This window comes from Geotrypetes seraphini, chromosome 18, assembly GCF_902459505.1.
Source record: "Geotrypetes seraphini chromosome 18, aGeoSer1.1, whole genome shotgun sequence".
Lineage (NCBI taxonomy): Eukaryota > Metazoa > Chordata > Amphibia > Gymnophiona > Dermophiidae > Geotrypetes > Geotrypetes seraphini.
Window position 1 is genome coordinate 19,454,065 of NC_047101.1, and position 14,436 is coordinate 19,468,500.

Genomic DNA, 14,436 nt, shown 5'->3' on the forward strand with positions numbered 1-14,436 from the left:
TGTGGTTTGTGTATGGCCGTTTGGAGGAGGATGGGCAGGGGAGGGCTTCAATGGCTGGGAGGGTGTAGATGGGCTGGAGTAAGTCTTAACAGAGATTTCGGCAGTTGGAACCCAAGCACAGTACCGGGTAAAGCTTTGGATTCTCGCCCAGAAATAGCTAAGAAGAAAAAAAAAAAAATTAAATTGAATCAGGTTGGGCAGACTGGATGGACCATTCGGGTCTTTATCTGCCGTCATCTACTATGTTACTATGTATTTTTTGATGTTGTTGTTCTTCTTTTCGTATAGGCAAATAATACACCTGGGTAAATGGTGGCAACAATTCTTCTGAAATTTCTAATACTTCCATCGTATAGCGTTTTAACATATCTCTAGGCCATATTGTTGCTACTTTAGGAAAGTTAATTAATCTGAGGTTGTTATTACGAGAGAAGTTGTCTAAAGATTCCAATTTCCTTCTCAGATTTATGTTATCTCTCACTAGTGTTTCTGTGATCTGTTTAGAGGCAACATTTGAGTTTTTAAGGTCTTGTAAGTCAGTTTTGAGATTTTTAATATCAGTTGTGTTTTTTCCCTGACTATTCTCTCTATAATAATTTGTAGTTCAACTCCCTTTCTCCCTTTTATCTTGTTTGTGAAGTTTGTGTATAGTCTGGTTTGTTTTTATGTTTATGTTAAATATTGTATTACTTTTTAATATTGTAATTTTTAATGTTTTTTATTTATGTTCATCGCTTTGAAGTATGATAAAGCGATTAATCAAAAACGTTAATAAACTTGAAACTTGAAACTTGTTTCATAAGTATTTAGTTTTTGTTCCAACTGAAACAACTGAGGCTTAATTGATTTGGCCAGATCTGCCACGAGATCCCAAATGGCATCCAGAGTTAACTCTTGGGGTTTCTATTATATGATGGAAAGTTTTTCAGGTTCAATTTTTGTATTCACACCAACTGACCTCTCCTCCTGGTGGCGACTCTCCCGATCGCAATTCACCCTCTGATTAGTAGAAACATCAGGCTCCACGGAACTCTCCTGCAGATGTAGGGAGTCCAATTCCAAGCTCCCCTCTCTGATATCCAAAGCCTCCGGGAAGAAAAGCTCACCGCTTTCCGACTGCTCCTCCACCCGCGGGGAGCTGGCAGTCTGAGAAAAAGGAGGAAGGTGCCAATGCTGCCAACACTTCCTGCATTCGGTGAAGGAGCTCGTCGATATTACCGAGCCTGGCTGGACCGGAATTCCGTGAGGCTCCAGCAGCACTGTGGCCCCTCCTTTTTGGCATTTCAGAGGTTAACTTCTCTTAGAAGCAAGGAAAGACAGATTGTTGCTCAAGCGTCTGTGCCAGAACATTCAGTTGACCATTCCATCCACCATCTTGGATCCGCACTTACAGTTCTGCTCAGGAAGTGGACGCCAATGCACTGTGTAGAGCTGATGCTGGGCTTTGAGCATCTGCACATGCTCAAGGCTTGCTTGACTCCCTTGAGAATCCTAGAGAGGGTAGGAACCAGCAGGCCTTGAGCATGCACAGACTCAAGGCCCCTTTCCAGCGTAGCACGGAGCATTAGATTTGGCATCCTGAGCACTAGAACAGTAAGTATGATATTGGTCTGTAGCAGGGGATTGTAGGAAGTGGAGGATAGGAATGCCGGTCCCTGGGCTTGGGTGTGGGGAGAACAGCAGTAGCATCAGCTTCCTGAGGATAGGAGTGCTGGTCATTGGGGGGAGGGGGGAAGGGAGATAGCAGTAGTGTCGGCTTCCTGAGGATAGGAGTGCTGGTCATCAGAGAGGGGGGATATAACAGTAGCGACGGCTTTCTGAGCACTAGAACTGTAAGTGCCATGTTGATCTGGGGCAGGGGATTATAGGTAGTGGAAGATAGGAGTGCCAGTCATCAGGGGAGAGATAGCAGTGCTGGACATCGAAGGGGGTGTAAGATAACAGTGTTGTTCACTGGATAGGGAGGAGAGAAAAAAAAAGCACCATCATCAGAAGGAGGCTCGAATATAAACCGAGAACCCCATTTTTGGACCATTTTTTTGGCCCCAAAATGTCGGTTTAATATTTGAGTATATAAGGTACTTTTATTTTACATATTCTTTAAATTCTCAATGCTGCAGCTCTATATTTGTATATGATGCAATTTGTGGCAATTTCACTGACAAAACTAGTTTGTGCAGTATTACAATCATTTATATAGCAAACAATCTGCAATAAGAACATGCAGAACAGCAACATCAATATTACCATATATTCAAAGATCATACTAACACATTTTTTTCTAGTAATAAAGATGCATGTCTGTGCAATATAATCTGTGCATCATCTCCAAATGCAGACAATCAAATCTAACATGTTTGATGTAATTTGTGATGTTCTTGCCAATGTCTACTTCCAAGATTTGAAGAGACCAACAAGTTTTCAAAAAAACTTAAAATTAAGGTATTTCAACCTTCCCAATTATCACCCCTGCTATCAATGCTTGTTACACAGCATTTTTAAATATTGATACAGTATATTTATGTAAAGGATAGTCAACACAATTACCAGGTTTGAAGCTAGAAATTACAAGGGAACTCACTCCCAGAAAGTAGAGAGTTTAAACTTTTTATTTTTGAATAAAGGATCTCGGTTCCCAGCAATTGTGAAACAAAACTGTTATATAAGCAGGGCTGGGTTCAAGGGTAGGCCCAGTAGGCACGTGCTTGGGGCCCGAAAATAACAGGGGGGCCGCCAGTGTGGTGCTTTAGGGCCGTTTTAGGGAGAGCAAACAAAGCAGCTGCCCTGGGCCCAGGACTGGCATTAGGGGGTTGAAAACAGGGCAGCTGGGCTCTGGGGGCCACCGTGGACTGGCATATCCTCCCCATTTTAAGCGTGCAGGTCCAACATCGCCTTCACCTCCGTGAGCATCCATTTTTGTTGCAAGGGAATGCCTGCTGTGGCAGTGACCCTGAAACACGGCCTCCCTCCGCGCTTTCATTGTGCAACGGTCCACCCAGGCTGAAAACGGAAGTTGCATCATTAGGGGCAGACCGCGGCACAAGGAAAATGCATGGGAGGACACATTTCAGAGTCACTGCCACAGCTGACATTTCCCTACAACAAGAAATGGTTGCTAGCGGCGGTGAAGGGGGGAGGATGGACTGCTTGGTTTTTTTTTTTTAAGTAGAATGGGGGATGGGTTTCAAAGACATGCTAGACTGGGGGTGGGGAGTGAAGGGGAAGAACACAAAGGGTACTAGAGAGAGAGATGGAGAGCAATGTTCTGGAGGGAGAGAAAAGAAGAGTAGTTGGGCATGGGGTCCAGTGAAGGAAACGGGAATGAGATACTTGAAAGGAAGACAGTTGGAAAGAGAAAGGCAGAGATGGTGGACTTGGGGGTGATGCATCCTTCTAGCTTTCGCCGTCACCTTTTCAACCTGTTTGGCCACCTTAAGATCATCACAAATAATTATACCCAAGTCCTGCTCTTCTGTCTTGCACATAAGTTCTTCACTCCCTAAACTGTACCTTTCCTTTGGTTTATAGCACTGGCCAGCATGCTCCAACAGTCAGAGTTCCTATGAGCGCCAGATTAGTGCAAAATATTCAGCCCGCCAGACAGCACTAAAAATTTCTTCCGTGCTTTGTAAAAGGGGGGGGGGGGGGGGGGGGTGAGGGTTAGTTTGTGATTACTTATTCCATACTGGGTGAGGGTGGTTCTGTGATCTGTGTGTATGAAAGACATAGCTTTCTGTTAGCGTTGACCAGCCTTGTTTGGCGAAACGCATCAGGCATGGTTCTTGGGAGCACCTTGAATAAACCTGATTTGAATCTCCTTATTGTCTGCCAATCTTCTTTTGTTCCATGTTGGATTCTTTGGTGGACCACTTGCCTTGTTGTTTCGTTACAAGTTAACATACATGGAGTGGAATGTACTAGAGGAGTTACAGATTTGGATGTTTATATATACATATGGGTTACAGTTGGACTACATAGAATGAGGCAGTTGAGAGGAATTGCAAACTCGGGTCCTTTTACTAAGGTGCGCTAGTGCGTCTTAGCATGCGCTAAAAATTAGCATGCCTTAGTAAAAGGACCCCTTGGTTATTAATATAGACTTATGTTTCGGATAGTACAACTGCTTTACAATGCATATGAACAATGTGAAAAATTCTAGTTGTAGACCTGATTGATGTCCAGAATGAATTTGACATGTAAGCAGTCTAGCATAACAAGTTAGCTCAGTTTGTAGATTATGACTATTGATTTTGTTTTATAAACTGCAGATTCATTTGTAGCGTCATATGGTTACGCATACGGTCATTGCTTAGTCTATATATATGAGTTCAAAGACTGTGGTTGGATATCGGAAGAGATAGGTTTCACTGCTTTCCAGAAGTTCATTAGACCTTCCAATAATTGGAATCTAGCTCTAAGAACTGGGTTTACCGTTCCTAATATCCTTGGCTAGCAAGGACTGTGTAGAATTGGTTTACCACGATAGTTTTACTTCCTATAAGGGGAATTTTACTATTGTATACATCGCTTAGAATTTATGATTAATCAAAACCTCATTAAACTTGAAACTTGAATTTTGAAAGTGTGTGTCAGGACAAGAAGGTTCAAAAGAAGCCTAAATTATCATCGGACATGTTTTGACTGCTGTAATAAAAGTAAAGCTGCTATTTATAGAGGCTGCTCTTGAAATCAAATGGAAATCCCACCTGATGATGAATCAAGGTTGCAGTACACTTTTATATACGTATGGAAAGGGTTCAGAGTTTAAGTCTTGGGCAAGTAGTTGAGAAGGGAAGGTAGGGGGGATGTGTTTGGGAGTTGCATAGAAGAAAAACTGTACACTGGCACTGGTATGGTGATCTTTGTTGCTTGCTTTGAATTTAAAAAAAAAAAAAAAGAAATTCAAGTGGAAAAAAACAGGTAAATAAATGGAGGCCCAGTGTACTTGGGAATAGGCCCTTGAAGAATTAATCCTGCCCTGTACAGTATATAAGTTTCATACATACCTGTCCTCTCCAAATCTTTCCTAATTGACTCATAATTATGCCAGTCCTTTTTCCTTGGCCCATTTCCATTGAAGTAAACATCCTTCTGAGGTACATGTTGATCCTTAAAAAAAGTAAAGAGCTATGTAAAATATAGTTGTTTTGCATGGAATTTCATATAGTAAAATGCAATACAACTAAAAGCAGCAACATAAGCAGTTCTTTATCCATGAATTCAATCAACAATCCTTGTGATAAGAAAGCAGCAACTAGTGACATCCCCTCAGATCATGCAACACAGTAGCCTAATAGTTAACATCAGGCTGAGAACCAGGTAAGCCTCCTTAAAATCTCACTGCAGCTCCTTGTGACCTTGGGCAGAAGTCTTAATCCTCTATTGCTTCAGGTACAAATTTAAGATTGTGAGCTCTCCAGGGAGACAGAAATACCAACTTTATTACATTATATTACATTAGTGACTTTTATTCCGCCATTACCTTGCGGTTCAAGGCAGATTACATAAGAGGTTATCTGGACATTTCCAGAAGAGTTACAGAGTTGAACGGGTTACTTCGGGGGACTGACGAGCTTCTTGTGGTGTTAGTTTGATGGATTTCTTGAACATAAGAACATAAGAAGCGCCATCTCCGGATCAGACCTTCGGTCCATCAAGTCTGGCGATCCGCACACGCGGAGGCCCTGCTAGGTATACACCTGGCTTATTTTATATCCAACCATATCTTTATATGCCTCTCTCAAGGAGATATGCATCTAGTTTGCTTTTGAAGCCTAGGACTGTCGATTCCGCAATAATCTCCCCTGGGAGAGTATTCCAGATGTCAACCACTCTCTGTGTGAAGCAGAACTTCCTGATATTAGTCCTGAACTTGCCCCCCCTTAGCTTCATTTCATGTCCTCTTGTCCGTGTCAAATTGGACAATGTAAATAATCTTCTCTGCTCTATTTTGTCGATTCCTTTCAGTATTTTGAATAGCAGGGTTTTTATTTCTTTTCTGAAAATTTTGTAGTCTGGAGTCGTGGTCAGTAGATTGGATAGCTGGCGGTCTAGTTTCGCTGCCTGCGTGGCCAGTAGGCCATTGTACATTTTTTTTTTGTTTGACGCCTCTGATTGGGGGGTGTATGAATGATGTCTGGGTTCTCCTTTGCTTGGTTGTTGTGGCTCTGGTAAGGCAGTTGTTTATATAAGTAGGATTATTTCCATTCATGGCTTTAAATAGTAGACAGTAAAATTTGAATAGTATTCTTGCTTGTATTGGGAGCCAGTGTGAGTCAAGGTATGCTGCTGTGATATGGTCGTATTTCTTCAGCGAATAAATCAGTCTCAAGGCTGTATTTTGTACAGTTTGTAGTTGTTTTATCATGACTGCGGAGCAGGGGAGATAGAGGATATTGCAGTAGTCTAGAAGTCCTAGGACTAGGGATTGGACCATGAGCTGGAATTGTTTTCTGTCGAAGAATTTTCGGATTTGCCTTAAGCTTTGCATGACCGTGAATGATTTCTGTATTGTTTTGTTGATTTGTGGTTGCATGGTATAGCCTCTGTCTATCATCACTCCCAGAAGTCTTAGGGTGGGTTGAATGTATGTGATTGAGTTTATTACTAAGTTTGTTGTGGTTGGGGTTTTGGTTTTTTCGAGGAGTATAAATTTTGTTTTGTCTGGGTTCAGTTTTAGTTTGTGTTCTTTCATCCATGTAGCCACTGTTTCTAGTGTTCTATGTAGTGTGTCTGTCATGGTGGGCGTTTGTTGATCAAAAGGAAGGAGAATGGTGATGTCGTCTGCATAGCTAAAAGAAGTTAAGCCTAGTTTGTCTAGTCAGGTGCCAAGGGATGCAATGTAGAGATTGAAGAGTGTTGGGGATAAAGACCTTGGGGTATGCCGCAGGGGTTGGACCATGGTTCTGATTTTTCTTTGTCTTTACCCTGTATTGTAGGAATCCTTGAAACCATGTGTGCACCTTTTCTGTGATTCCTATTGTTTCTAGTATTTGTAATAGAATGTCATGGTCTAACAGGTCAAATACTGCAGTGAGATCTAGTTGTATAACCAGCTTTGCTTGTGCTGAGGAATTGTCTGGCTGTATTCCAATGTAACTTGCCTTGAGCTACAACTGAAAAGGTATGAGCCAAATTCAAATAAATAAATAATAAACTATGGCTGTTATTTTTCATACACTCAACATTCATTTAGAGAATGACACGGTGGCGGTTTACCCGCAGCCACCGCGTTTAGCCATGGGTAACCCGACGAAATGGGGAACAAAAACTAGCAGTCGCTGCGGGGACGGGAACAAGGCCATTCACCGCCCCGTGGAGCGGTGAATGGTCTTGTCCCCGCAGTGAGGCATGATGAATCGCGCGGGTCTCCGCAGCCCACACCCGCCTGCCTAATCGATCCCTCTCCCTTCTCCTCACCTTAGTTTGTAGGTTTTCTTTTTCGGCGACCCACACACTATCAAAGAGCCGCGCACCCGCTGCTGCTCAGTTTCGATCTTCTGCTCTGACGCAACCGGAAACAGGAAGTTGCAGCAGAGCAGAAGATTGAACACTGAGCAGCCGCGCGTGCGCGGTTCTTTGGGAAAGCATGCAGGTCGCCGAAAAAGAAAGCCTGCAAACTAAGGTGAGGAGAAGGGAGAGAGCTGGCTAAACACTAGGATCGATTGGGCAGGCGGGTGGGGGCTGCAGGTACCGTGCGATTGCCCATGTTCCTGGCTCAAACTGGAAGGAGGGAGTGAAAGGGAAAAGGATTCTGGGCCAAGGGGATGAAGACAGAAGGAAAAACCCACAGCAGGAAAGAAAGGGAAGGATAGACAAGTAAGCCAGATGCTAGAAGCAGGGGGGGGGGAAGAAAGAGGGAAAAAAGCTAGATGGGGTTGGATAATCCCGGAAGATTGGAGGATAGCAAATGTTACACCAATCTTCAAAAAAGGATCAAGAGGCGACCCGGGGAACTATAGACCGGTGAGCTTGACCTCAGTTCCGGGGAAGATGGTCGAATCACTGATCAGGGAAGGTATCAATGAGCATATAGAAAAAAATAAAATGATGAGAACAAGCCAGCACGGTTTCTATAAAGGACGATCGTGCCAAACGAATCTACTACATTTCTTTGAGGGGATAAGCAAACATTTGGACCAAGGTAACCCCATTGACATAGTTTATCTGGATTTCCAAAAAGCCTTTGACAAGGTACCCCATGAGCGCCTGCTGAAGAAACTGTGGAACCACGGGGTGGAAGGGGACGTCCACAGATGGATCCAAAATTGGCTGGCGGATAGGAAGCAGAGGGTAGTAGTAAAGGGACACTACTCTGACTGGAGAGGGGTCACGAGTGGTGTCCCGCAGGGGTCAGTGCTGGGACCGCTGTTGTTCAATATATTCATTAATGATCTGGAAACGGGCACGAAGTGCGAAGTTATCAAGTTCGCGGACGATACAAAACTCTCCAACAGGGTCAAAACTGTTGAGGAATGCAAAGAACTGCAGAGCGACCTGAACAAACTGTGTGAGTGGGCAAAAAGATGGCAGATGAGCTTCAATGTGGAGAAATGTAAGGTCTTGCACATGGGAAAGGGAACCCCATGTACAGCTATACGATGGGAGGAAGGGTGATGGGGAAAGGCACCCTAGAAAAAGACCTGGGGGTATTAGTGGATACAACAATGAAGCCAGCGGCGCAATGTGCAGCGGCCTCAAAGAAAGCAAACAGAATGCTGGGCATTATCAAAAAAGGTATCACTACCAGAACGAAGGAGGTTATCCTGCCATTGTATCGAGCAATGGTGCGACCACATCTGGAATACTATGTCCAATACTGGTCACCGTACCTTAAGAAAGACATGGCGATACTTGAGAGGGTCCAGAGGAGAGCAACTAGGATGATAAAAGGAATGGAGAACCTTTCATATGCCGAAAGGTTAGACAAACTGGGGCTCTTTACCCTGGAAAAGCGGAGACTGAGAGGAGACATGATACAGACGTATAAAATCATGAAAGGCATAGAGAGGGTGGAGAGGGACAGATTCTTCAGACTAGCGGGGACAACAAAAACAAGAGGTCATTCAGAAAAACTGGGAGGGAACAGATTCAAAATTAATACAAGGAAGATTTTCTTCACTCAGAGGGTGGTGGACACCTGGAACACACTTCCAAATGAGGTAATAGGACATAGTACAATACTGGGTTTCAAAAAGGGACTGGATGACTTCCTGGAAGCGAAGGGGATTGCAGGGTATAGATAGAAGGTTACTCTACAGGACAAAAGCGAAAAGCGTATGTGAGTTTTAGGATAGGAACACTATCAGGTCCTGGACCTGAGGGGCCGCCACGTGAGCGGACTGCCGGGCACGATGGACCTCCGGTCTGACCCGACAGAGGCAATTCTTATGTTCTTAACACCAGCCCGAAGGTCTAAATAAACCCTGCCCCGTACATCATCTTTTCCCTTATTTCAAAACACTTTCTGGTGCAGATGAATAAATATATAAATATAAAGTGCAGGTGTGCTTTCAAAGAAGGAAGAAAAAGGAAATATAAGATGTGCTTAAAATCCCCAGAAAAATCAGTAATGAATAAAAATCAATCAATCATAAACAGTGAAAGCCACAGTTAGATATCAAACTGCTAAGACGCAATTCAACTTAGCAGGATCCTCTCAAGTTCATGTCGCCGCTGTGTCTCCATTCGACAAGGCCCCGTTTCGAAATCTTCGTCAGGAGTGGGGAATACTGGAGGGACGAGAGAACTAGTCTATTAGCTAAGAGCAAGTGTACAATCAATTCTGTTCCGCCGGCAGCAGCATAATCACACTGGAAATGGAGGTAAAAAAAACAATGGTGTCCGAGGAATTCAAAGACGCTCATGAGCCCCACCCACAGCAACGAACTCAAAAACGTAATAACGTATATCTGACGTAAAAACTCACAGCTGAAAGATATAAAACATGTATAAGGGGCTGGGACTAAGTCCCATATAACAAAATGAAAAATATATCATGTGATTTATATTTATACCGAAAAGCATTTCTCAATGTTTTCATTCAATCCAAACGGAGGAAATGCCTTGAGATGAAAAATCAAAAAGTTTTCCCTTTGTAGTAAATAAGTAAGTCTGCCTCCACTGAAAGAGATAGGTATTTGTTCCAAAATACACAATTTAAGCTGAGCAAAACTGTGATGATACATAATGTGAGACGCCATGGGAGCCGATTGTTTCCCCGTGTTCAGACAACTACGGTGCTCAGTTAATCTGACTTTTACTGCCCGAGTTATACTGCCTACATAGGTGATACCACAGGGACATGATATTACATAAATCACAAAACTTGAGTCACCGCTGTGAGTTGTTTTTTGGGTTTTGTTTTTTTTAAATTTATAAGATTATTCATTTATTACAACAAATAAAAACAATAAGCAATTACAAATCAATTCCAGGAAACAATAATACCATACACCAGGGGTGCCCACACTTTTTGGGCTTGCGAGCTACTTTTAAAATGACCAAGTCAAAATGATCTACCAACAATAAAAATGCTAAACATATATATATTTATTTATTTATATATATATATATATATACACACACACCGAGTGTACTTTGTATTTATGTTCAAATATTTTTTTATTATACAGCCCCCCTCCCCCGAAGGCCTGACCCCCCCCTGAAGGTCTGCACATTCCTCCTCAAAGGTTGACTCCCCCCCTGAAGGCCTGCACTACCCCTTGAAGGACTGCACTCCCCCCCCCAAAGGCTTACCCTCCCCACATCCATTTACCTAATTCCAGCAGGGAGCAGTCTGCAGAGAGGATCGCTGGTACTTTAGCGATCCTTGCAGGTTGCCATAGGCCTCAGGAGCTGTCTTCCCTCTGCCCCAAGCCTGTCTCTGACTTAGAGGAGGGGCAGGACCACGGCAGAGGGAAGACAGCTCCTGAGGCCTATGGCAACCTGTAAGAATTGCTAAAGTACCACCTGCCACCGGCCGTCTCCCATTCGTCCCCTTTGGAGATCCCCACAGGAATAAGGAAGTTAAATTAATAGAATACTTAGGCACAGAAAAACAAAGAAATACTTCCAAGAACTGCCCCATAAGAACTGCCTGTCACAATGCTCATTAGTGGAACTGAATAAAAGACAAGTACAATGGATTTAGAAGGGGGACGATCCGCCCGGGTGCACGGCTTGGAGGGGTGCACAGCCGGCCAGGTTCGGGTCATCCTGCCTTTCTTTTCCCCCGGTCTGCGCTCGGGGCTTGCGCCTGCCTGGTCCCGCGCCGACGCTCGAATGGTGCCGTCAACTCCCGCGAGTCTCGCGATAACCAACAGCACCATTTGGGCGGCGGGTGCGAGCCCCGTGCGCAGACCGGTGGAAAGGAAAGGCAGGAGGACCTGGACGGCTGTGCATCCCTCCAAACCGTGCACCCGGGGTGGGGGCGGACCGCCCCACCTCGGTACGCCACTGATTGGGAGGCCGATTTTGGGGTTTTTAAAATTGTATATCGGGCAGCATTAGGCCTCGCTCTTACCTCAATCATTACAGGCGCTTCTATTTCTTGTGATGCGCTGAGCTCCGTCCCCCACCGACCTTCACCCAGCCCTTCCAGCACTCTGATTGGCCAGCGTTCTTTAAGAGGCGGGCCAGTCAGGAGGGGAAAAAAAGAGAAGGGAAGAAGGGAATCTGCTGTGCGATCGACTGGGGTCGCCTGAACGAACGACCTGTCGATCGTGATCGATGCGTTGGGCACCCCTGCCATACACAAACTTATATTTCTAGTCCACATTATTAGGACTACTGTTATTAACCCAGTGGAGGAGCATCTATAAATAATATAAAAAAATATATATAATACAGTGGTACCTCGGTTTACGAGTGTTTTGCAAGACGAGCAAAACATTTGCAAAATCGGTGCCTCGGAAACCGAACATGGCTCGATTTACGAGCACCCCCCCCCCCAATCCGGCACCCCCCCCTGCGATCCGGCACCCCCCTCCCGCCACGATCCGACCCCCCCCCGACACGATTGTGCACCCCCCCGACACAATTGTGCACCCCCCCTCCGACACAATTGGGCACCCCCCGCCGCTTCTTACCCTCATCTGGGCACTCTTAAAGATCGGCCTACTCGTCTGCTGGGCCTTGAGCATCTGAGCATGCTCAAGGCCTGCGAGTTCACGCTCACGTTTAGAACGTGAACTCGCAGGCCTTGAGCATGCTCAGATGCTCAAGGCCCAGCAGACGAGGAGGCCGAACTTCAAGAGTGCCCAGATGAGGGTAAGAAGTGGCGGGGGGATGTCGGATTGTGTCGGAGGGGTGCCCAATCATGTCAGGGGGGGGATCGGATCGTGGCGGGGGGTGCCCAATTGTGTCGGGGGGGTCGGATCGTGGCGGGGGGGGACCGGTTCGAGGCAGGGGGGTTCTGGATCACAAGGGGGGGCCTTCGAGGGGAGCAATGCCGGTTCTCGGGAGGGGTGGAGGGGAAACGCATCAAAGCGAGTTTCTATTATTTCCTATGGGGAAACTCGCTTTGATAAACGAGCATTTTGGATTACAAGCATGCTCCTGGAACAGATTATGCTCGTAATCCAAGGTACCACTGTACCTTATCTGCAGGCAGGATGTAAATTCAACTTTTTTAGATCTCCTCTCTTCAAACCTCTGTATTAGTCTGGGGTAAATTATCCAATTTAGATTTATCTTGCAAAAATATCTCCAACTGAGATGGGTCAACAAAAATGTATTTATTGTTCTCATATGTGACCAAGCATTTGCAGGGAAATTTAAGAAAAAATAAAGCTCCCACAGCTAGGACGCGAGCCTTTAGCTGTAGGAACTGTTTTCGTCTATATTGTGTTTGCTTGGAGACATTAGGGAACACATTTATATTTGCCCGCTGAACAAGGACTGTCTATTTAAAAAAATAAAGTTTAAGAATAGCTTGCTTCGCTAATTCAGTTTTGAAGGTGACTAACAGGGTAGCTCTTTTAGCAATATAGTCATTAGATGACTCCAAAAATTGTGATATATTTAAACTATCTGAGGATACAAGCTGATCCGTTCCCCCTTCTTCTGATATAATCTTAGAGCTTCTCGGGACATAGTACAAATTATCAGGGAGAAAACCTTCTGCCTGATTATAATTAAGAATATCTTTTAAATACATCCTGAGGAGCTCAATCGGAGACAAATAATGAGGACAAGGAAAATTCAAAAAACGAAGATTCCTGGATCTCCTAGCATTTTCCATTTTTTCTAACTGAACATGAATCAAGGTATTATCAAGTTTCAAGTTTCTTAGTACATTTGATAAATCGCCTATTAAAATTGCTAAGCGATGTACAAAATCCAAATAAAGAATAATAAAAAGAAACTAACATTTAACAATGTGGTTACATAAAATACAGACATGAATCGGGAGGGAAAAAATTAAAAGTTACAATCTTAAATTTTTGGTAGAAAAAAGGAAAGAGCAAAAGGTAAGGGGTAATTAATCCACAGCGCTGTTAGGAGCATCTCTAAAAAGTATAAAAGTTTCAGATGTTAAAAGCATCATTATCCTTCACATTAGATGTTAAACAAGACTGGATCACAGATACAGATGTCTCTCAACCTTATCAATTCTTTTCTCCATTAACTCTAATTGAGTTCCCTGTTCGTTCACCTTCTTAGTAATATCAGTAGAAAATTGGCAAAGCTGTAACATGGTCTGTAACGAGCTCTCAATTCTGTTAACCACTGTCCAAAGATCTTGTAATGCTATAACTTTATCACCCCTCCCGGAGATGTTGAAGAACACTGAGGCATTTGAACAGGAGTTAACACCGTTTTAGAATTCTCAGACAACATTAAAGGGGATATTTTAAGAAGTTTCAGGATGTGTGGAAACCATTAACAAAATATTGTCAGGATTAAGTAAAATTATTTCCCTTTTAATTATCAGTTCAGGATATAGGGAGGGGGGTATTTTGGGTATTTTTATTATTACCGTATTTGCCGGCGTATAAGACGACTTTTCAGTACCTTAAAATCCTCCCCAAAGTCGGGGGTCGTCTTATACGCCGGGTACTGTTTACATCACAGTTCTTCAATCGGTGCCGGTCCGCAGAAAATTCCTGCCGGTCCGCACAGGACCGGCGAGATGGACCCGTTAAAATTTCTGCCCCGATGGTGTTTGCAGAAATCTTCTGTTCCTCCCAGCCTCGGGCGATCAAGACAGGCGGTCATTCCCTCTTTGAGTCTCGCCTATGCGGAAACAGGAAGTTGAAACAAAATAGGCGGGACTCAGAGGGAAGGTCCCGACGTTTGCAGCCTGTCTTGATCGCTGCCCCTGCTGAGTCGCCGAAGAGGGCCGCGGGGAAAGTGCAGGCAGAGAGAAGATGGTCAGCGTGCGCGGGGAGGTCAGCGTGTCGATTGGGGCCATCAGCAGCGTTTGTGCTGAGT

The 14,436-nt window shown here is 44.2% G+C and overlaps 1 protein-coding gene across 4 annotated transcripts in view; it reads right to left on the reverse strand.

Moving 5' to 3' along the window:
- GALNT10 (polypeptide N-acetylgalactosaminyltransferase 10) overlaps positions 1 to 14,436 on the reverse strand; it is a 129,244-nt gene that overhangs the window by 79,748 nt on the left and 35,060 nt on the right. For all 4 annotated transcript variants that reach the window (XM_033927749.1, XM_033927748.1, XM_033927750.1 and 1 more), the window contains one exon: positions 5,007 to 5,109. In XM_033927749.1, coding sequence (XP_033783640.1) covers positions 5,007 to 5,109 — 103 coding nt within the window. The remainder of the gene's footprint in view (positions 1 to 5,006; positions 5,110 to 14,436) is intronic.